The sequence below is a fragment of the Myxine glutinosa genome, chromosome 2, assembly GCF_964187855.1.
Source record: "Myxine glutinosa chromosome 2, kmMyxGlut1.1, whole genome shotgun sequence".
In the NCBI taxonomy this organism is placed as follows: Eukaryota; Metazoa; Chordata; class Myxini; order Myxiniformes; family Myxinidae; genus Myxine; species Myxine glutinosa.
Window position 1 is genome coordinate 72,800,714 of NC_136262.1, and position 21,365 is coordinate 72,822,078.

The 21,365-nt window shown below is 47.7% G+C and overlaps 1 protein-coding gene across 2 annotated transcripts in view; it reads left to right on the forward strand.

Annotated features, from left to right (window-relative positions):
• The window catches only part of TCF12 (transcription factor 12), a 447,272-nt gene that overhangs the window by 366,398 nt on the left and 59,509 nt on the right, over nucleotides 1–21,365 (forward strand). For both annotated transcript variants that reach the window (XM_078773420.1, XM_078773418.1), the window contains exons 12-15: nucleotides 6,506–6,584; nucleotides 9,651–9,724; nucleotides 12,241–12,312; nucleotides 16,480–16,674. In XM_078773420.1, coding sequence (XP_078629546.1) covers nucleotides 6,506–6,584; nucleotides 9,651–9,724; nucleotides 12,241–12,312; nucleotides 16,480–16,674 — 420 coding nt within the window. The remainder of the gene's footprint in view (nucleotides 1–6,505; nucleotides 6,585–9,650; nucleotides 9,725–12,240; nucleotides 12,313–16,479; nucleotides 16,675–21,365) is intronic.

Genomic DNA, 21,365 nt, shown 5'->3' on the forward strand with positions numbered 1-21,365 from the left:
GAATAATTCATAGTGGAGTCCATGATGGTGAGCTGCCCAGGCCCTGATGCAGCAAAGCTGCCCCTAACCATAATATTTCCACCACCATGCTTTAGGGTTGGTATCAGGTTCTTGTGGTCAAATGCTGTCTTTGGTTTTCGCCAAACATGTCGTGTGGTAATGTGGCCAAATAGCTCTACCTTTGACTCATCTGTCCGGAGCACATTGTTCCAGAAGTGCTGGGCTTTGCCGAGGTGTTCATTGGCAAACTTTAGTCTTGCCCTGATGTTCTTTCTGGACAGCAAAGGTTTCCTCCTGGCACACCTCCCATGTAGATCAAATTTGTGCAGCCTCTTTCTAATGGTGTACTCGTACACTTTGACATCAACAGTGGCAAGAGCTTCCTGTAGGTCCTGTGATGACATTCTGGGGTTCTTAGAGACTTCTTTCAGCATCTTGCGGTCTGCTCTCGGGCTGAACTTGCTGGGGCGGCCTGGCCTGAACAAGTTGGCAGTTGTTTGGAATCTTCTCCACTTGTAGATGATCTTCCGGACAGTCGAATGATTGATTTCAAATTGTTTGGAGATCTTTTTAAATCCCTTCCCAGACTCGTAGGCATCTATAACCTTCTTTCTGAAGGCCTCAGAGAGCTCCTTTGATCTAGGCATGGTGACGCCGCACACTTCAACAACAAAAAGCAAACCAAACTAAATGTATGAGGTTTAAATAAGACAGGTTCCTCCAAGATCCTCTCTAAAGATGTTCTAATCATTTGCACCTGAGCTGGTGCACCTGATTCTAATTTTAGGTATTTGAAGTAGTGATAAATGTAGGGGTGTACTTACTTTTTCCACATGCGAAATTTGCATTTATGTTTATTTAAATTATACAATGGACTACAAAATGTAAATGTTTCATGATATTTGTTAAATTATATTGAAGCGCGATGCTGTGCGCACTAATGCTTACGCAAGGAGCAAGCGGACAACGCGGTTCATAAAAGAGTCTTTATTGAAAGTACTCAAACTGCAGCACTGAGCTGCTCCGGGCTGCGCGCCCCGTGTATATCTTGAGGCCACGCCTCTCTCTCGGGCGTGGCCCCCGCCCACTTGGTGCGCGGAATGATGTCACCACGCCAGTGGGCTTTCGTGTCCGCCACACGCGCCCCCCCCCCCCCCCCCCCCAGAATTCCCGCGCACCTGGAGGGCCAGTTTGCGGGGCAAACGGATGACCCGGCCGAAGCGCCCCCTGGCGATCGGCGGCGTCCGGGGTGCAGGGATGCCAGGTGGGATGCCTCTGGCTGCCCCTGGGATGGGTGCAGGACCGGGGGGCGGCGGGGCTGGGTGGTGCCGGGGGTCCGCCCGCAGGGGGGCGGCCCCGACGCGGGGGTCGGGCCACTGGCGGTGGATGGTCCACGTCGAGGTGGGCCGGCTTGAGGCGGTCTACAGAAACGCGGTCAGGAGTACCGCCAATGTCCAGGGTGAAGTGCTTCGCCCCGGTCTCCAGCACGCGGAAAGGCCCGTCGTACGGGGGCCGCAGTGGTGTCCGGTGGGCATCGTGGCGGACGAAGACGTACGCCGCCGTGCGAAGCTCCGGGGCGACGTGCGTCGGTGGGTGCCCATGGCATGCCGTTGGCACCGGGGCGAACCTCTGGGCGGTCGGTCTCTTGCAGAGCGGAGCACGGAGCGGAGCATGGTGCCGTGGAGTCGGGGAGGAACTCGCCCGGCACCCGCAGCGGTTGCCCGAAGACCAACTCCCCACGGATGCGCGCAGGTCCTCCTTGGGCGCCGTCCGGAGGCCCAGCAGGACCCAGGGGAGCCTGTCGACCCAGCCACCGTCGTGGAGGGTGGCCCGGAGCGCGGCCTTCAATGAGCGGTGAAATCGCTCACACAGGCCGTTAGCCTGGGGGTGGTAGGCCGTGGTTCGGTGCAGCCGGACCCCGAGCCCCTGCGCGACCGCCCCCCAGAGCTCCGAGGTGAACTGGGGGCCGCGGTCGGACGAGATGTCTGAGGGGGCGCCGAACCGGGCGACCCAGGTGGCGATGAAAGCCTGCGCGACGTCCGCCGCCGTCGTCGACGCCAAGGGCACGGCCTCCGGCCGCCGGGTGGTGCGGTCCACCACGGTGACGACGTGGGTGAAACCCCGCGAGGGAGGCAGAGGTCCCACCAGGTCCACGTGGATGTGGTCAAACCGGCGTTCCGGCACCGTGAACGGGGCCAACGGGGCCTGGGTGTGCCGGTGCACCTTGGCGCGCTGGCACGCGAGGCACGTCCTGGCCCAGCCGCGGACGGCCTTCCGGAGGCCATGCCAGACGAACTTGTCGGCGATCAACCTTTGGGAGGCCCTCGCGCCCGGGTGGGACAGGCCGTGGATGGCGTCAAACACCTGGCGCTGCCAGCCCGCGGGCACGATGGGGCGAGGCTGCCCGAGGGAGACGTCGCACAAGAGGGCCGCGCCCACGCCGTCGAACGGCACCTCGGTGACACGGAGGCCCGTGACGGCGGTCCGCAAGGCCTGGACGTCGGGGTCAGCGGCCTGGTCCGCTGCCATCCGGGCATAGTCGATGCCGAGGTGGACTGCGTGGGCGACGGCCCGGGAAAGGTAATCCGCCACCGGGTTGTCCTTCCCCGCGACGTGCCGGATGTCCGTCGTATACTCGGACACGGCCGAGAGGTGACGCTGCTGCCGGGCCGACCACGGCTCGGTGACCTTGCCCATCGCGAAGATCAGCGGCTTGTGGTCGACGAAGGCCGTGAACACACGGCCCTCGAGCAGATGGCGGAAGTGCCTGACCGCCAAGTGAAGCCCGAGCAACTCGCGGTCGAAGGTACTGTAACGGCGTTCAGGCGGGCGAAGCTGCCAGCTAAAGAACGCCAGCGGTTGCCAAGCTCCACGCACCCATTGCTCGTGCACCGCGCCCACCGCGTAGTCCGAGGCGTCGGTGGTGAGGGCGATCGGTGCATCGGGCGCCGGGTGCGCGAGCATGGTGGCATTAGCCAGGGCGAGCTTCGCGCCCGTGAACGCCGTGTCCATCTGCTCGGTCCAGGTAACGTCGCCTTTGCCCGGCTTACCTCGGATAGCTTCGTGCAGGGGGCGCAGGAGCTTGGCGATACGGGGCAGGAACCGATGGTAAAAGTTCACCATGCCCAGGAACTCCTGCAGCCCTCTGATCGTGCGGGGGCGCGGAAACCCCTTCACCGCCTCCACCTTGGCCGGCAGGGGGACGGCTCCGTGCCTGGTGACACGGTGCCCCAGAAAATCGATTACGGCGACGCCGAACCGGCACTTTGCGGGGTTCACAATCAGGCCATGCTGGCCCAGGCGTTCGAAGAGCGTGCGGAGGTGGCGTAGGTGCTCTTCGCGGGACGCGCTGGCGACGAGGATATCGTCCAGGTAGACGTAGACAAAATCCAAGTCGCGCAGGACGCTGTCCATCAGTCGCTGGAACGCCTGAGCCGCATTCTTCAGACCGAAGGGCATCCGCAGGAACTCGAAGAGTCCGAATGGCGTGATGACCGCCGTCTTCGGGACATCCTCCGGCCTGACGGGGACCTGATGGTAGCCGCGTATGAGGTCCACCTTCGAGAAGAAGGACATGCCCGCCAAACGGGCGGAAAAGTCCTGAATGTGGGGGACGGGGTAGCGGTCGGGAGTGGTGGCGTCATTGAGACGGCGATAGTCCCCGCACGGTCGCCATCCCCCGCCGGGCTTCGGCACAATGTGCAGCGGCGACGTCCAAGCACTCTCCGAGCGCCGAACGATGCCGAGTCGCTCCAGGGTAGCGAACCCCGCTTTTGCCACCGCCAGCTTCGTCGGCTCGAGGCGGCGTGCCGGGCGTAGACCGGTGGCCCGACGGTGGGGATGTGATGGGCCACCCCGTGCTTGACGGCCCCCGCCGAGAAGGTGGGCCACGTGAGGGCCGGGAAGCCGGTGAGGAGGCGGGTGAATTTGTCCACTGCCGGAAGCGTACAGATCAACGTGGCCGGAACCGAACCGTTCGGCAAGCCGCTTGGCAAGCCGCTCAGCGAGCCGCTCGTTGAGCTGCTCGACGAGCTGGGCAGCGCACAAGTGAGCGAGCTGAACGTCTCGGCCTGGATAAGACGTCTGCGCTTTACGTCGACCAGGAGCCCATTAGCGCACAGGAAGTCCGCGCCAAGCAGTGCCATGGGCACGTCGGCGGTGACGAACGTCCATCGGAAAACCTGCCCTCCGAACCGCAGAGAGAGGCAGCATTTTCCGTACGTACGGATGGACGTCCCGTTCGCGGCAAGCAGCGCGGGGCCCCAGCCCGCGGCGTGCTTGTCTGACGTACCGGCGGGAACGACACTCACCTGCGCTCCCGTGTCGCACAGGTAACGGCGCCCGGATAAGGTGTCCGTTTTGAACAGCAGGCTGCTCGAACGGCCGGCGCTCATCGCCACTATTGAGCGCCGGCCCGGGCGTTTCCCGACCTGTTGAAGGAGTATGGCGGATGACACTGCCGAGCCTCGTGGCCGAACTTGGCGTGGAACCAGCACCAGGTGGTGGAGCTGGAGGAGTGCGGCTGGCTCCGCCAGGCCGGTGGAGTTGGCGGTTTTCCCCGCAGTGGCGGTTTTCGCCGCGGCGGTGGGCGGGGCGTGGCGGCGGTCACGAGGTGCGTATCAGCATGCTGCGTATGGTGTGTAACCTGATGCTGTGGATCAGCATCATCAGCAGCATCAGCCTCGAGGTCCGTGACGGCCGCACCGACTCTCGCCCGCGTATCCGAAGCCGCGAAGTACCTGTCCGCCTCGGCTGCCAATGCTCGGGGTTCCGTTAGCACGGTCCCGGCCAACGCGAGGCAAACCTGCGCTGGAAGTTGGCGACGGAAAAGCGCCCGGAATAGAGAACCAGGGGCTTCGTCGCCCAACAGTGACAGCATATGGTCCATTCGGACCGACGGGCGCGTGTCGCCGAGCTCGGGGAGATCCAGGAGGCGGTCGGCCCGTGCGTCGTCCATGAGGCCGAACGTGGCTAGGAGTAGCCGCTTGAGTGCCTCGTACTTGTGGCCATCCGGTGGGTGGCGAAGGACGGACACAACTCGAGCGGCCGTGCCGGGCCCGAGGGAGGCGACGACGTGGCAGTAGCGCGTGTCGTCGCCGGTGAGGCGCCGAAGCTGAAATTGGGCTTCGGCTTGGACGAACCAGACTTCGGCCTGGGCCTCCCAAAATTCGGGAAGTTTAATCGACATTGCGTGGTTGTTTGCCATTGCAATGGCGTCGTGTTCGGAAGGATCGCTACGGCAGATCCAACGTCGAGGTCACCATATGAAGCGCGATGCTGCGCGCGCTAATGCTTACGCAAGGAGCAAGCGGACAACGTGGTTCATAAAAGAGTCTTTATTGAAAGTACTCAAACTGCAGCACTGAGCTGCTCCGGGCTGCGCGCCCCGTGTATATCTTGAGGCCACGCCTCTCTCTCGGGCGTGGCCCCCGCCCACTTGGTGCGCGGAATGATGTCACCACGCCAGTGGGCTTTCATGTCCGCCACAATATCACCTTTATCTATCAATATTGTTGAAATGAAGATCAAATAGCTGTATGTTGAAATATGTTGAAAAAGTCAAAACTTTACATGGGGTGTACATACTTTTTCATGTGACTGTATACCGAGGAAACGGAAAGCCTCATTTTTTAGCATTTACGCAAAGGCAGAGAGTTTGTTTGTTTCCTGATATGGCCCGTGCCTGATACATATCCCAGACAGTTTGATCAAAAGAAAGAAGAGAGCTGGAGGGCGATAAATTGCTTTAATTTTGATCTTCCTCTTGGTGTGTTGTATTTATTTGCAATTCAGCATCTAAAAAGGCTGTGATGAATATCCTATTAACAATCTCCTCGATCCCTGAGTATATAGCTAGGCCAGTAATATGACAATGGGCTAGAAAACATAAACTATTCAGTCTGGTAAAGGTACGCGCTCTACCGAGTGCTCATCAGAAGTTTCGAACCATTTATGTAAGCCTTTAAAAACAGTCACTCTACAATGCCTGGTGGAAAAGGTAGAAGTAGTCGTTGTGGTAGTATTGCGTTGCAAGAGTAAAATACAGTATCACATGACTAGTACACAGAAATCTGTTTAATTCTTTGATTTTGACTTAAATAATTAATGAATATTCCATGCAAAACTTTTAAGTCAGACTGCGTTTTTGGATTTCAGGAGGAAAGGTGAAACTGGCACTGTAAAAAGAATATTGCGGTTATTTTAAAATCTGGTTTGCTTGTGAGGTTTCAGCAATTCCGATCAAACCACACTTTGGAGAGAATTTCAAAGGTGCCGCCCTCTCTCCTTTCATGTACTTATTGATGGAGAGAGTGTAGGTGAAAGTGTGCATGTTGTTCTGCATAATGACAGGTGGAAGAAGCAAGTACACCGTAGTTTGAAAGGTTGTGTGCCTCGAGTGATGCAATCTGGTAAAGTAGATGCAGTTGTTGTTACAGCATAGTTCAATCGTACAAATCATAAGATCAGGTCATAACCAGCACTGCGTATCTGTCTCTTCCCTTAGATCTACTCCCCCGATCATACCAGTAACAGTTTCCCATCAAACCCTTCCACGCCAGTTGGCTCTCCTCCTCCACTTACAGGTACCATTTAAACCTTTGCACCATCATTCCTCATTATATTTGTGCTTAATGCATTTCTCCCACCAGTTAAAGTCATTCGTTTATCTGACTTAATTTATTTTATTTTTTTTCTCTGCAATGGCGTCATGTTTCAGCAAAATGGCTCTGGTGGTTTAATTGAATCACCATCAGCAACGAGTACAACAGGGTACGCATTCTCATTACGGATTTAAATCCCTGAAACAAGTGCAGCAAACTTCAATGTCCCAGCGGCTTGTTAATGGCTGTTCCAAAACATGCCGCTTGGTTGTATTTGCAATGCGACGTGCTTCTTCCATGTTTTCTCTAAATCGTGTAAATTAATGTTCATCATTTACGTAGATTCTATCACATTCGAGCGTCGTCATCCTTTCAAAGATTCTAACTGGGATAGAACAATGACTCCATTTACTTGTGTATAACAATATTAGATCCCCACTTTTCCTTTTGTCAGCCATAATTTTTTCCGCACGCATTCTGATTAAAATGGGGAGATATCGTAATCGGCTCCGTATGTCACGCTATCCCTGCCAAACTTGGAGGTTATGATCATCACATGGCAAGAAGGTGCAAGAGCAGCATAAAATTTGGTCAAAAGGTCAAATACCAAAAAATGCAATTACGGTCACATTTTGAGACATCTTTAAATGATTGTATCAACATTGTGAGATGCATGAAATATGTAACGATTTTTTGGATTTGACCTCTGGTTCATACCCAGGGGGTAGAGACTCGGGCTCACGGGGGCAAAACAGGGGGAAATTTTCCTCAGAAATTTATATTGGGTCATTCTGAGTGGAACTTTTCTGCCATCTTTCAATTTTGCCTTAGCCGAGAAGCATGGGGATTTGCGATGGCGCACCATCAACTTCGCTCTAGTTTTCAAAATCTGGAGGGCCAAGAAATTGAGAAAACCGAAACCTTTTCTCATGGAATCTTAACGACTTCAATGCCTGATGATGAATCAAAGTGTCTTTATATGAGCCACAGTGCATATTTCTATTTGCGCATGCAAGCAAGTGCCCGATCACAATATGCACGATTCTTCTCTCCTGAATCAGTCATCGATTCTTCTAAGTCATCTCATTTGACATTTGATTGTGTTCCGCTTGCAGCAAACGATTTAACTTTCTTGTGTGACATATTCAGTGCTTTTGATTGAATGTTTATTCCTGCAGTAAATAATATATACAACCTTGTAGATTTTCTTGCAAAACCAGACTTAGCAATATAGGCTCTTATGGTGTGAGCATCACCGGATTAGCATTTCATTGGCGACCTCTGTGGGGAACCCAGGTTAAAAATATGTATATGTACTGGTGAGGTACCCGTATTACGCACGGTTTGAGGGCCAGTAGCAAACAGACAATGCGGAAACAGTGAATGCTAAACCATGAACCAATACATTCCACATTCCTGTGCCACCTTCAGTCGAATGTCAGGCATGGACATCCAGTTTGTGAAGGAGTTGGGCAAAAAACTTGATGCAGCTGAATGTTTCTACACACGGTAAATGGTGTAACCGTGAATGTCACAGGTGAAAACCCTCACATCATTTCTTCATGCTGTTTTAAACTCAATCTCTCTATATTTTCATTCAAAACAGCATCATTCCAATCACAAATTAATACTACATGATTAATATAACAAGAACAATGCTAAAACACTCGTGAGGGAAATGAATATAGAATCAGGTCTGACGTGATAACCAATACAGACGAATCTGCCGGCGGATCTGAAACGGATCTGAAACTATTCATAAAAATCGAAAATCATAATTTCATTGAGAAATTTATGAAACCTCCCACCCACTTTAAGATGGATGAAAGCGGCACGTTTGGGTGGAAACTTAAAATCACAATTGTATTGAGATATTATCAAACCAGCGAATGTTTGTGATCGTGTTTACTTCTGGATCGGTAGCAGTTTCGTACGGATCAAAACTCAAAATCATAATTGGATTAAGGAATTTATGAAACCTCCCACCTACCTTAGGACACCTGCTGGGACCCCAAAATGTTCCACATAATGTTTGGTGGGGCTACCCCAAAACTGAGGGGAGTCACTCGGCAGGTCACGTGGGGACAGACGGACGGACACTCACGTTGTATAACATATTAATATATATATATATATATGTGTATGTATGTATGTATGTATGTATGTATGTATCCTTAACTCTATTAGTTTGTTTTTCAACACTGGAGTTGGGGAAAGTAATCTTTTATTCCTTTTGTGTAATTTTTCTCTCCTCCCTTTCATTGATGTCTTTTCCATCACATGGTTCCTTTAACCCATAGTTTGGCCTTTTGGCATCCAAGCCATTGGTAAGGAAGCGCAAGTTGTAGCAACTAAGAGCCAGGACATTATGCAAGCCAAAACGGTTACGCCTGCACGATTGTTAAAGTTAGTGTCATTTGACACCCTGTAAGGCCCTTTCTCATGCAAAAACTTGGCGTGCTGCATGAATAGCAAGTCGAGAGGGGAGCGCAAAGCGCGATGGCAAAAGGGAACCAAGAACGAGATTGTGGTGGAGTTGCAGGCGAGGGATTCACAAAGGCTGGTTGGGCTTCGTGACACTGCGGGCCAGAGCTGAGGAGCCATGCTGGGAATGGGGTCTCGGTGAAGAGTCCCTCACAAAGAGGCACAGACAGGCCTATGCAAATTATCAGTGTGGATCCCAGCTGAATGCACACTACGTTAATGCAGAGCACATGGGGAAAGGTTCATAAAAGCAGGACACTCGAGCACAATGGATTGCCGATAGAGTTTATTTTAAAATCAGCAGCTCACTGTTTCTCAGCCTCAACATACAACCAAAAACATGCCTTAGATATGTCACCAACAGTTTCGTTTTCTCCACATATTATTTTAAGCATCAGTGAGCATGTTTTTTCTAGGCTTAAGTCTTTAAGAAACAACTGTTTGTTAATCTTTCTTTGAATTTTTTTTTTGTTTCATTGAACTTGATCCCGACTGCACATTGTAGAGATCCCTATGTGGTTCCATCATTCCACCAACATTTTGTCATCCTTGGCACTCGCACAGGTGCAAGTCAGTGGCAAAGGCCCACAGAGCAATCACCTTCTTCACCCAACTATGAAAGCTCGCTGCACTCACTTGTGAGTATAAAATTGTTTTACGGTGTAGGGCAATGCTGTCTGGCACAGTGTTTATCTGTCCGTCCGGTGTATGTATGTATGTTTGTCCCTTCCGTCAGTATTTTGCGGGTTTATTCCCTTAAAAATTAGTTTTGCCGATAGAAACGGACAAATCTGCAACTGTTGGTCCGATTGAAACACAATTTTCACCATAGGAGCGCTCTGGTAGAACTTTTTAAGGATAATTATGACATCATAGGTCATGTGGTATGGGCACCATCTTGGAAAAGACGAAAAAATTAGCACCACAAAATCTCCGAAACCGCTCCATCATAGAAGAAAATTGAAAGGTGGCTCATTGTAAAGTACTCCCCATGGGGGATGACATGTTAATGACGATGTCATAGTTGCCTTCATTATGACGTCATAAATCGACAATAGAACGCTTGATCCGATCTGTATGAAATTTCTTGAGCATGATCTAGGGATAAATTGGTCGAGAAAAAAATTTGATGACGTCATTGGTCACATGGTTCTGCAGCCATATTTTTACGGCATAGCCTGTAGGGCAATGCTATCTGGAACAGCTTTTGTGTGTTCGCCTGGTGTTTATATGTATGTGCCTCTCAAATGCCCACCAATCAGAGCTGAGGATCTGCTCACATGACAGGGGGACAGCAGATCCTCCACTCAGCAGATCCAAGCCCGGCTATGCCGTTGTTGAACTATCGGTCTTGTTCTACTTTATCCTCCATGTTATCATGTTCTTTGATATAGTTGTGTAGTTATTGAGGAATAAATGAATGAATAAAGGGGTGTTTGCAAATACTTCCAAAATAACACCCGCACCCCCACCCTCCCACAACTCTTCCAATCACTTCCGGTCTATTTTTGGTTTGCTTTGCATGTGAAAATGCGCTAGATCACATTGCAGGATCCAAAGTAGAAGTCAGCTTGGCTTCATTCAAATTGCTTTCCATTTTCCTTTTATGACTTACCCAGGCATCCTTTTTTTCAAGAAACGGCCATTTTGGAGACGAAAGGTTACCATTTTTGGTTAACCTCGTGCATTCAGATTACTGATTACCTCTGTTTGTCGTTAAAGGCGGCAAAAAGGGTTGGCGTCAGGAAGGGCATCCGGCCGTAAAACATTGCTTCAAAAAGGGGACCGAAAAACAACAACAACCACGGTTCCCGAAAAAGGCCAACCCCCGCTTTGCGGGGGAAAATGGCCTCTAAAGGTGGTTTTTATTCAGATTACTGACTGAACATTAAGTGACCTTGAAATTTCAGAATAGAGGAAATAACGAGCTGCTCCTCTTTGTCAACAAGCTCTGCCCTTCCTCCCCACACACTTGACAAATCATTAATCATGCATGTTCAGGACTAAGGTGACTCCATGTAGCTCTTTGTGCTTTTTAGTTTCTTTCACACGAGTCGGCTTCTTCTTCAAATCGCTATTTGATGACACTTTCTCAGGACTGTACAGTATATTTTTGTGTTTGTCAGTAAAAAAAATTACCGGTACGATCTATCGCTCTGGAATTGTAAACAAGCCCTTTTAATGTGATCTGGTGAAACCACAATGTATGAAAGAAATTCCGCTTTGTGTTACAGTTGTGCCGTTGGCAGAACCCACCAACAGCCGATCCTTATATGAAAGCTTAAGCATGTGTTTTTAATTCTTTTCGCTCCCTTAACCGCTGCCCGGTTTGCTTTGCGTTGCTGACGGGGCATTTTTTTAAATGCCTTTCCTATGGGCCTCGGCTGACTTGAAAGGAACAAATAAATCAACAGTCTGTAAGACAGCGCTGCTCAAATTTGGTACTGATGCTGAGGCCAGTCAGAGTGGCTATGAAAAGCTCATACTGAATGGAGTTTTTTTTTTTCTGCCCTTTGACAAATCAATTTTCTCTGCCAAAACAGTCGAGATAAAAAGGGTCGTCGTCGAATATATATAAAACGCCGCCGTTCGTTCTTCACTACCGCGTTTTGATGTGCAAGTCTGCATTGTTTTCAGGATTGAAACGAAGAAATGATAAAGTAGCTCGAGATAGTCAAAACCATCAGTTCAATTCGACCAAATGAATCATATATCTCCAGAAAGCTTTCCTTGCAATTTCTGTGCTTCACTGTTTGGAAATAAATTGCTCTGTCTGCTGCACGACGTGCTTTTGTTGGAAGTTGTGCATTGAGGTAGCTTTTGTGTATACAGTACTTATGTCTGATTGGCTCTGTCGTGTATACACTTGCAGTGCCCTACAGGCCTTTCTGGACTTGACTTAGAAGGGTAGCACACATACTTGGAACAGGAAGTGGGCCTGGACTGAATCTTAAACAATTAACTCCTTTCGAGAGGACATACGAAATGCTGATTGTGCAAAAAAAAAATTTTTTAACAATGAAGAAAGTAAGACTTTTGACCCGAAGCCTGGTTTACTGTATTTTTTTTTGTTTTACTTTTACTTTTCACTGCCGACGAACCTTGCCTGTATTTAACTCCAATGTTTCCCTCGTCTATGCTCTTTTTCCAATAGAAAAGCCGGGTCGAGCAACAACTTCATGAACACTTGCAAGATGCCATGTCCTTTTTAAAGGATGTTTGTGAGGTAAATGTCTCCCGCTCCCTTTGTTGTATGTTTTGTGTGTCCGTTTTTTTTGGTAATTGATGTTTGCTCTTACACGAGCCTCGATCTTGTATACAAAAAAAAAAAAAAAATTCCACCCACACTTTGCAGTTTCAAATACACTTCTTGCTTTAACGTGTCTCATCGTTGACGTCTCACGTTGGTTGCAATCTCCTTCGGTGGGTTTCAGAAGGTGGAATCGAGTCCTCCCAGGGCTGAGTGGGCGATTAACAATGCTCGCTGTTCCTTCCTTTCTGTCTCATTGTGGAATGTCGTGTTTTCAAGTTGTTCTCTGATTATTCAGTGTTGTTGCACGTTCTTGCTTTTCACTTCTCTCTGAGAATTCAGATTGAAACATTCACAAAGAAGCTGATATTGTTCAGTCAAAATCACTTACATATTACGAAATCATCAGATGATCAACTTTTACCTTTATCTACAGACTTGGCATTTAATATGGAATTTTTTTTTTCTTGACTTGGGTTTACTTTCTTAACTCATTATATCAATCTGGTGAGTTTCTTTTACACTTTGGTGATTTATTTGTTAAAAGAACCAATGAACCATGTCACTGATTGTCTGTCGCAGCAAGAAGTCAACAACAGGATTATATCACAGGTGGCATGGCAAAATGTACGTACAAGTGCATTTGATGATTGGCTTCACAGTCGGGTAGACAAGGGTTGTTGCGTTCTGTATTAGTGGAAAACAACTGCTGCACGTCTCAAAAAGTTATTGCCGCTTCCTCTGGAGATGGTCCGTCAACTCGACAATGCTGTTTGTCATGGAGTGGTGGCTTTACGAAATTCCGGCATGAAACAGCGTGCTATTGCTCGGCAGTATGGCATCACTCAAGGTCAGGTGTCAAAGATCCTGAATCGAAATGCTCAGAGGGGTGTCCCTACTCCAATACCGAGGCCAGGACGTCCCCGCAGAACCACAAGGAGGGATGATCGCCAGCTGCACCGGTTAGTCTGCAATGGCCGTACCAAGTCAGCTAATCGGCTTAGGGCTGAGTGGCAGCAACTGACAAATGTGCCTGTATCCAGAAGACTAGTCGACCAACGACTGGTTCAAGCAGGCTACCGTGCCAGGCGTCCCCTGAGAAAGCCACGCCTGACCAGACAACACCGCCAGCGCCGATTGCAGTGGACCAGAGAGCACCGTCAATGGCAGCCAGGACACTGGAATCACGTGATCTTCAGTGAGGAGTCTAGATTTCTGGTCTATCGTCAAGATGGCCACGTCCGAGTGCGCAGACATGTGCATGAAGCCTACAACAAAGATTGTGTAGTGCCAAGAGTCCAAGCTGGAGGTGGTGGGGTGACCGTTTGGGCTGCTTTTCATGCAGGGGGCAAAACTGACCTGGTTGTTCTGAATGGAAACCTGAACCAGTTCAAGTACAGGGCCATTCTGGAAGAAACATTGCTTCCATTTGCTCGTGCAGCCTTTCGAGGAAACTTTGTTTTCCAAGATGACAATGCACGGCCTCATCGTGCTCGCATGATCCAACACTTTCTTGCTGACCATGGTGTAGAGCATATGGAGTGGCCTGCCATGTCCCCGGATATGAATCCGATAGAGAACTTGTGGGCAGAATTAACGCGTCAAATCGACCACTTGGACCAGCAGCCTGCCTCTGTGCGTGAATTGCAGCAGGCTATTGTCACTGCATGGCAAGCGATTCCTGTCCAAACCTTGACAAATCTCGTGAACAGCATGCCTCAACGTGTACGTGCTCTCCTGAATGCTCGTGGAGGTTACACGAAGTATTGAACTGTAATTTTACTGTCCGTAATCCCAGTCGTAATTTCACTTTTGTTTTTGTTGAAAAAAAATTTGACTGATGTGCAAAATAAAGAGATACTTCTGGAAAACGCACAGAAGTTTAACACAGTACTGTCCGTGAATTGAGTTCGATATCAGTTTACATCACTTTCAAGGATCAATTTATTTGCTTCGAAATGTCAAATGTGGTTTTTGTTTCTTTTACAGGTCACATTAACAAAATCTAGAATAATTTCAACATAATTCCAATTAACTTTTGGTTCTAAGACATCTTGAAAAGTAAGTTCACCCCCACAAAAAAATATTCCATATCAAATGCCAAGTCTGTATATCTCATTCGTTCATTAATAGATAATATGCTGAGGTATACACGTGTGTGAAGGTGCGTCAAGGATTTTGAAATTGATGGTCGAGATTTGCCAGATGCAGATTCGCTAGAAAAACCATTGAGAAGATATTGCCAGCCTCATCGTTGCCAAAAAAGGATTGAATGATGCTGGCCATAATCCCCTCGAGAAAAAACATTAAATGTACTGTAATTTGAAAATCAAGGTTTAACACTTTAACTGTTTAACTGTCAAGGTTTAACATTCAAATGAAATGCTCCACTGAGTGAGAGGAGAAAAGCAGCGCCATTGTTGTGACGTAGCTGGTACACAGAGTACCCCAGGAAGTGACGGCACTTCTCCCAAGCTCAGAGGCTGTTTGTCTCATTTAACTGTGTGTGTGTGTGTGTGTGTGTGTGTGTGTGTGTGTGTGTGTGTGTGTGTGTGTGTGTGTGTGTGTGTGTGTGTGTGCGTGCATTTGTGTGTGGAGATGGAATGGAGACCTACTAGATTTCAGAGTGTGTTTGTGTGTGTGTGTGTGCATGCGTGCACTCCACTCTGAGCCGAGCCTTAGATCATGTAAAAAAAATAAAAACCTCTGTACTCCATCCAAGATACTTACATACTTCATAAGAATCAGTGATTTCTTTACTTTACTTTATCTGCTTTCAGTTATCCTTTACTTTATCCTCCTTCACTTTTACATTGTGTTTATTTTCTTCCTGAGATCCATTTTCAGATGAGTAACTAAGTAGCCAATAATATGTCCGTATGGCTTTGCATGTATCATGAGCACAATGTGTCATAATACTTAGAAGATGCTATCGCCTAAAAATGTTGACCGTTTCAAACCGCTTTTTGTAAACCAACCACAATGACATATTTTTGTGATATTCTATACAAATGAATGCATATTGTCACAACCCGACTGCCCTCCATGCGCATAGTTCAGGACAGGGATTTGGAGTTTTGTCAGGGTGGTACACACCTTTCTAATCTTTTTTGAAAAGTACTGGGGGATCTTTATCTTACACCAGTGCTATCGTTGGGATACCCGACTTAAAATCCCCATGTTGTGATTTTTATTCGATAAAAAAAAAATTCACCGAAGTTGGCAATAGTTCTCATTATTATAGTAATTATACAACTAATGTCACAGCTACCATTGCATAACTTCTTAGTTCGTATGCAGAACAAGGCTGTGGGTAGCATCATTGGCTGAGGGTGCACCTGTGCCGCTGATGCAGTGCCCTCTGCAGGCTAGGGCAGGAATTTAGAATTTGGCCATAGCTCGCCTGCTCTGTGAAGGACACCATGGGATCTTTAAAGTCCACCAACTAATGCTGGCAGACGGGACACCCATTTAACGTCCATCTGAGGGACGGCACGTCGGCACACACTTTCATCAATCACCCTGCCTGTGAAACATCGGGATGACAGTTTATAGCTGAGTCGGGATTCAAGCGCACACTTAGAGGTGAGTGTGCATACCTCTAGGCCATCTCGTCAGCCCATTGCATAACTAACAGTGGTAGAATCCAATCCTGTGCTTTGCCGTGGCGTACAAATTCAAATGGCAGTTAGTCTTTTGCTCTGGAGGCATTACGTTCATTGCGTTTATTGATGATTTTCCTACAGAGGGCTCGATTTGGGGCTCCACAGAGAGCCTTCACTGGAGCTGATGCCCAGGAAAGTGGTGCGTCGTGCCTTCATTGCCGACCGGAATCTCGCCCGGCAATTCAACTCGTGCTTAAACTCGATTGTAGCTCCCAGGGAGAACAGTCTCGATGCAAATTAAAACAAATTGGACTGGTGCACGAGCAATCTGCTGTGAAAACAGAGGAAAAAATTATCGTTCTCTGTACGTACTTCGGTGGTACGCAACGCTAAGAATGAATAAGTGTTGAAATTGAGAGGTTTCACCTGACTTGTTTGCATTCTGCTGTGCTCTTCTGGGGTACTTCATGAAGAGGACAAGGCCATTGAAGACCAGTGGTCTATTTAACCCAGGATCCTCTTTGCTTTGCACTTGCAGAGCCGCATGGAAGACCGGTTAGATAGGTTGGACGACGCTATCCATATTTTGCGGAACCATGCCGTGGGACCTTCCACTGGTCTGTCTGGCGGCCACTCGGACATGCATGGTCTGCTAGGACCATCGCACAACGGGCCACTTGGGGGGTTGGCGAGCTACGCTGCCAGTCTCCCCTCATCTCGCCATTCCTCAATGGTAAGTTGCTAACAGCGGACAAACTCACTCGCGTTCATGATAACTTGTACTATATATGACGTCGGTTTATTTGTTGGATTTGCTTCTTGTATGTGCAACTAGAAAAGTTACTGCTTGTTTTGGAGTGGGTACTGCTGTTCGGTGTTGATCGTAAGTTATCATCGCAAGCCTTAAAGTAGATGTATCCAAGGAAAGGGGAGGGAGCGGAGGTGGGGAGTGGAGACCCTATTTATCTGTCAAATTTGGAGGATCGGAAACACATTTTGCTTGATGAGAATTTTTATCTTTAATAGTAAGAGCACATGTTTTGGGGCAGGACATTTACCACCTTATCTATATACAGACTTGGCATTTAATATGGAATATTTTTTTTGTGGGGGTGAACTTACTTTTCAAGATGACTTAGAACCAAAAGTTCATTGGAATTATGTTGAAATTATTCTAGATTTTGTTAATGTGACCTTTAAAAGAAACAAAAACCACATTTGACATTTCGAAACAAATAAATTGATCCTTGAAAGTGATGTAAACTGATATCGAACTCATTTCATGGACAGTCCTGTGTTAAACTTCTGTACGTTTTCCAGAAGTATCTCTTTATTTTGCACATTAGCCAAATGTTTTTTAACAAAAACAAAAGTGAAATTACGACTGGGATTACGGACAGTAAAATTACAATTCAGTACTTTGTGTAACCCCCACGAGCATTCAGGAGAGCACGTACACGTTGAGGAATGCTGTTCACGAGATTTGCCAAGGTTTGGACAGGAATCTCTTGCCATGCAGTGACAATAGCCTGCTGCAATTCACGCACAGAGGTCGGCTGCTGGTCCAAGTGGTCGATTTGACGTGTTAATTCTGCCCACAAGTTCTCTATCGGATTCATATCCGGGGACATGGCAGGCCACTCCATGTGCTCTACACCACGGTCAGCAAGAAAGTGTTGGATCATGCGAGCACGATGAGGCCGTGCATTGTCATCTTGGAAGACAAAGTTTCCTCGAAAGGCTGCACGAGCAAATGGAAGCAATGTTTCTTCCAGAATGACCCTGTACTTGAACTGGTTCAGGTTTCCATTCAGAACAACCAGGTCAGTTTTGCCCCTTACATGAAAAGCAGCCCAAACGGTCACCCCACCACCTCCAGCTTGGACTCGGCACTATACAATCTTTGTTGTAGGCTTCATGCACTTGTCTGCGCACTCGGACGCGGCCGTCTTGACGATAGACCAGAAATATAGACTCGTCACTGAAGGTCACGTGATTCCAGTGTCCTGGCTGCCATTGACGGTGCTCTCTGGCCCACTGCAATCGGCGCTGGCGGTGTTGGCTGGTCAGGAGTGGCTTTCTCAGGGGACGCCTGGCATGATAGCCTGCTTGAACCAGTCATTGGTTGACTAGCCTTCTGGATACAGGCACATTTGTCAGTTGCTGCCACTCAGCCCTAAGCCGATTAGTTGACTTGGTACGGCCATTGCGGACTAACCGGTGCAGCTGGCGATCATCCCTCCTTGTGGTTCTGCGGGGACGTCCTGGCCTCGGTATTGGAGTAGGGACATCCCTCTGAGCATTTCGTTTCAGGATCTTTGACACCTGACCTTGAGTGATGCCATTCTGCTGAGCAATAGCATGCTGTTTCATGCCGTAATTTCGTAAAGCCACCACTCCATGACAAACAGCATTGTCGAGTTGACAGACCATCTCCAGAGGAAGCGGCAATAACATTTGGAGACGTGCAGCAGTTGTTTTCCACTAATACAGAACGCAACAACCCTTGTATACCCGACTGTGAAACCAATCATCAAATGCACCTGTCCGTACATTTTGCCACGCCACCAGTGATATAATCCTGTTGTTGACTTTTGCTGCGACAGACAATCAGTGACATGGTTCTTTTAACAAATAAATCACCAAAGTGTAAAAGAAACTCACCAGATTGATATACTGAGTTAAGAAAGTAAACCCAAGTCAAGAAAAAAAACATATTCCATATTAAATGCCAAGTCTGTATTACATATTTTAAAGTGTATGTTTGTATGTGTACGTTATTTTTTTCATGGCCGAACCGTAGCCCCTGGAGGCCTCAAATTTTGGTTGTCGGTACTTCAGAATCTCGGCAAGGTTTTAAGCTACCAATTGTTGGCCTTGACGTCCATTGTGATGCCAACAAAGGCTGCTATAAAGTGTACATCGGGATGTGGAGGTCAGGCAGTGCTGCCGCTGGCCCGCAGGTAAAAGGTAACCATCATGAGGCTAATAACTCCATAGCTTTTCAATGCCCCCCTCCCCGGGCAGTGTCGGGTAACCCCTGCTGGTGAACAATAGATGTGAGGGAGATGAAGTTGTGCCAATTACAATTCTTGATCATTTATTTGATGTGCTTCAATCATTACGCTTTATTTGACTTGCTCTCAATGTTTCTAATATTAGTGACATTTTACAATGTCAATCTAGGTAAGGTTTGCAAGGTAAACCAAAGAGGAAAAAGCTTGTTATTATGTTATATTATGGAAAAAGTTATGGAAAAAGCTTGTTATATTATGGCAATTAGCTTGACTGCTCATTTTCAAAATGGATCTACAAACGATAGCTCACTTTCTGCCATGCTTTCATGTAACTTCAGTAATGGAAGAAAGAAATTGCAGCTTTTCCTAAGTCACTTGTTCATGCTCTGTGTTTACGCAATCGTGACATTTTAATGAGAAATTGTCTTCAAAAAGCAAAATTTTGGATTGACTGTGTCGTTTTGCTCCCAATTCTACTGTGTTTAGTGAAATACCTGAAGAATAATTATTTAATAACTTGTTTTTATGTTAATTACTCTCATGTATGTGAATGTTTTTCATTAAGAATGTATCAGGATCGAAAATCTTCACAAAGGGATAATAAAATAACGAAATATTTACAACTAGCAAAAGTACCTGGCGTTGCCAGGCAACACAGAGTCACTTATTGACAGGAATATGAAGAGAGGGGTGGGGGGAGACAGAGGAAGGGGAGTGGAGGGTGCAGAGAGAAGATGGGAGGGAGGAGTGTGGGAGGAGGAGAAGAGGTGAGGGGGGAGGGGGAACATGAGGGGAGAGGAGAGGTTGAGTGAGGGAGGGAAGGGTGGGAGAGAGAGAGAGGGGTGGGGGGAGAGCAGGAGGGTGGGGAGGGGGAAAACATGACCCCGGCCTGTGCTCCTCAGGCACCATTGTCATGGATGACAAGTGACCCGCATTTCACGGGTTTGTCCCGTTTTGTTTCTGAAAACCGCAGATCCGTTCTAATGTGGTCAAAGCCCGTATTGGATGGAAAGTACAATTTATTTTTAAAATACGATGTTTCGCTTCCATTCCACTCGCAAGGATTGACACACAGACTAATAGACCTGTAGTCCCCTGTAGACAATATGCAAGGTATCACTCTAGTTAATTGGCTGTGTGCTGTCATGAGCTTTCCCACACCGGGACCACATAACCACCCTCCACGATTCCACACACAGTATCACTTCACTTCTGATCCCGGCTAATAAATAAATAAATAAAAACCCACTTTTGATTCATATCAACCAGTTTTCCATCGCCTTCAACTTGCCACCTATGCATTGTTAATCTGACGTGTGTGAACACCATGGGCCGGCACCGCAGGTCTCTCTCAAAATCCCGCTCGTTGCAAGAAAATTCCACCCATCGCTTCACTGAATATGGAGAAGGAAGGGTCTTCTTCATCTTTTTAAGCTTTATGGTGTTTTCAGAGGTGTGAGGCTCTATATACGCCATGCACCCAGGCATAACAACAGTGAATGGAGCCTTTAATAATCTATAGCTGAGTTTATCAGTCATGCTTTGAAGAAGAATTATAAGAAGTAGACTTTCTCCATAACATTCAGAATTTGAATAAAAAGTTTTTTGTTAAGTTTGAACAAGATCTGGGCAGTGTATATTGGCAAAAATGCAGAGAGTAATAAAATTTGTTGTTTTTATATGTTGATGGTTTGGCAACTTATGAGTAGTCGAGTTTATCCATCATGCCTTGTAGAAGAAGAAGACGAAGAAGAAGAAGCGCTAATGCTTTGTTCACCCTGTTTCTCCGTATTCTGGTTGTTTACAATCACAATAATGAAATTATGACAAATGGGAATAACATTGAGTCTGAAGCATTTTGCAAATTGAAAAACACCCTATCTTATGGAGGTGTTTATTAAGACAACACTACAGAAGGAGGAGAACAGCCTCGCTTACATAAATACACTTCGTTATCTATCTATAATTCCAGTAATCTCTGTGTGTCTGTGTGTCTGTGTGTCTGTGTGTCTGTGTGTCTGTGTGTCTGTGTGTCTGTGACCGCTGTTTCTCGACAACCACGGGTCCGATATACTTGAAACTTGCCAGGTATATTGCTGGGGACCCGAGGATGTGCCTTTTCAAGGTTTCATATTTATCGGACAATTACTTACCGAGCTATGTCCAAAAAACGATTCAACCAATCAGAGAGCAGCGAGCTATCACGTGTGCCGAACGTGGCGATCAGACTCTGCCTCGGACGGCACATTTGACAGCGTATTCATTTATTTCACGTTGGAAAACTATGTTGCCGTTAAACTATGTTTTAAAACGAATTCAAACTGCGATTAAATTAAAACGATTCATCGTAACTGCGATTTGCGAACTTCCGGACAGTGAAGACTGTCCGGCAGCACGCTTTCCGGCA